This window comes from Silene latifolia, chromosome 9 (assembly GCF_048544455.1).
Source record: "Silene latifolia isolate original U9 population chromosome 9, ASM4854445v1, whole genome shotgun sequence".
NCBI lineage: Eukaryota > Viridiplantae > Streptophyta > Magnoliopsida > Caryophyllales > Caryophyllaceae > Silene > Silene latifolia.
Genome location: NC_133534.1, coordinates 117,313,823 through 117,315,265, shown reverse-complemented (window position 1 = coordinate 117,315,265; position 1,443 = coordinate 117,313,823). Strand labels below are relative to the sequence as shown.

The 1,443-nt window shown below is 40.7% G+C and overlaps 1 protein-coding gene across 1 annotated transcript; it reads right to left on the bottom strand.

Moving 5' to 3' along the window:
- Positions 1–640: 640 nt before the first annotated feature.
- On the bottom strand, positions 641–1,219 carry LOC141601508 (uncharacterized). Its single transcript, XM_074421796.1, has one exon. The coding sequence runs from the start codon at positions 1,217–1,219 to the stop codon at positions 641–643; it is 579 nt and encodes a 192-aa protein (XP_074277897.1).
- Positions 1,220–1,443: the final 224 nt, after the last annotated feature.

Genomic DNA, 1,443 nt, shown 5'->3' with positions numbered 1-1,443 from the left:
CAATCTATTATAATAAGCATACTAATTAAACCCCTTAAATATCCCTTTTAATTCTTACAACATAATTAAGTAAGGTGTAATCTACTAACTAAATAAGATTGTTAAGACAAGATAGAAGGGAAGAGGAAGTGTAGATCAACTCACAACAAAGAGGAAAGGCTAAGAAGGCAAGAATCTTCTTTAGAAAAATTAGGGTTATTGAGAGGATTTGGTGGTGGAGAATTTAGAGAGATGTGGGGAAGTTTAGAGAGTGGTGTGAATAGTATTTGAGAAGGGTTTTGTGTGGGAAATCTGAAGTGATAACGTTATGAAAGCGACATTTCACCAATAATTTTCCCGTATAAATCTCACTCGACCGGCACTCGGTCGAGTATAAGGCCACTCGATCGAGTGGAGGCTCTACTCGATCGAGTGGGTGGTCACTCGGTCGAGTGATCGACTTTCCAGGCCTTCCAGCGTACTGCAATGGAGTACAAGGTCTTCCACTCGGTCGAGTGGAGCTACACTCGGCCGAGTGGGTTCTTTATTCGGTCTAGTTTTTTTTTTGGTCAAATGTGAGATTTTTCATTAAAATATCCATCATCAAATACATCGTTTCAGTATATTCCAAACATCTAAAGATCTCCTTTCCTAAACTTAGTTAAATAGTATCTCTCAATCTCAGCCAAATACTATACTCATTACTAGCAGGCCACTGTTCCTGCAACATCATTTTCACACGCATACATACAAATCTTTGAATGTCCTTCACCAAACTCTCAGGTCTTCTGACAACCAGATCTAACCTGCAAGAATTCCTTTCCTTCCATAGAGTGTACCAAGTTGTAATTTGTACCAGTCTGCAGATATTCTTCCGAGTAGGCAAACCCTGTACAGTCCCATTTAGTGCACTACTCAACCAGTCATCCAGAAGTAACACCACAGTCCTGCTGTACTCACACTGAGTAAACAAGTGCTGATGTGTTTCAGGCTCCTTTTCACAGATGACACACATATTACTCCCACAAATATTCAACCTATGCAATTTATCTCTCAGGTTCAAGGCCTCCTGCTTAATCATCCAGCCTATAATGGGGTGCTTGGGCAAAAACCAGCTATCCCAAACCTCCTTATACCACTGTACATGAGGGTGCTGCCCCTGCAACAGTTGGTACCCAGTCTTCACAGTATACCCCTTCACATCCAAAGTCCACTGATCCCCTACATAACCCATAGCCATCAACTTCCTTGTTTTACATATATTCCTCCAGTTCTAATTGGAATAAGGAGGAGGTTCATATGAATTCCAATCTTGTCCTTTCAAATAAACATGATCCACCCACAGCACCCACAGTCTATTAGCTTTTGTGTAAATCCAATTCACTAGTTTACCAACACTTACAGCATTCCAAAATTCAGCATTCTTTACACCTAACCCCCCTTCCTTCTTGCTAGTACAAATAG

What these genes read in the sequence shown, in the direction of transcription:
- LOC141601508 (XM_074421796.1), bottom strand. Translation starts at nt 1,219, where the DNA reads ATGGCTATGGGTTATGTAGGGGATCAGTGGACTTTGGATGTGAAGGGG.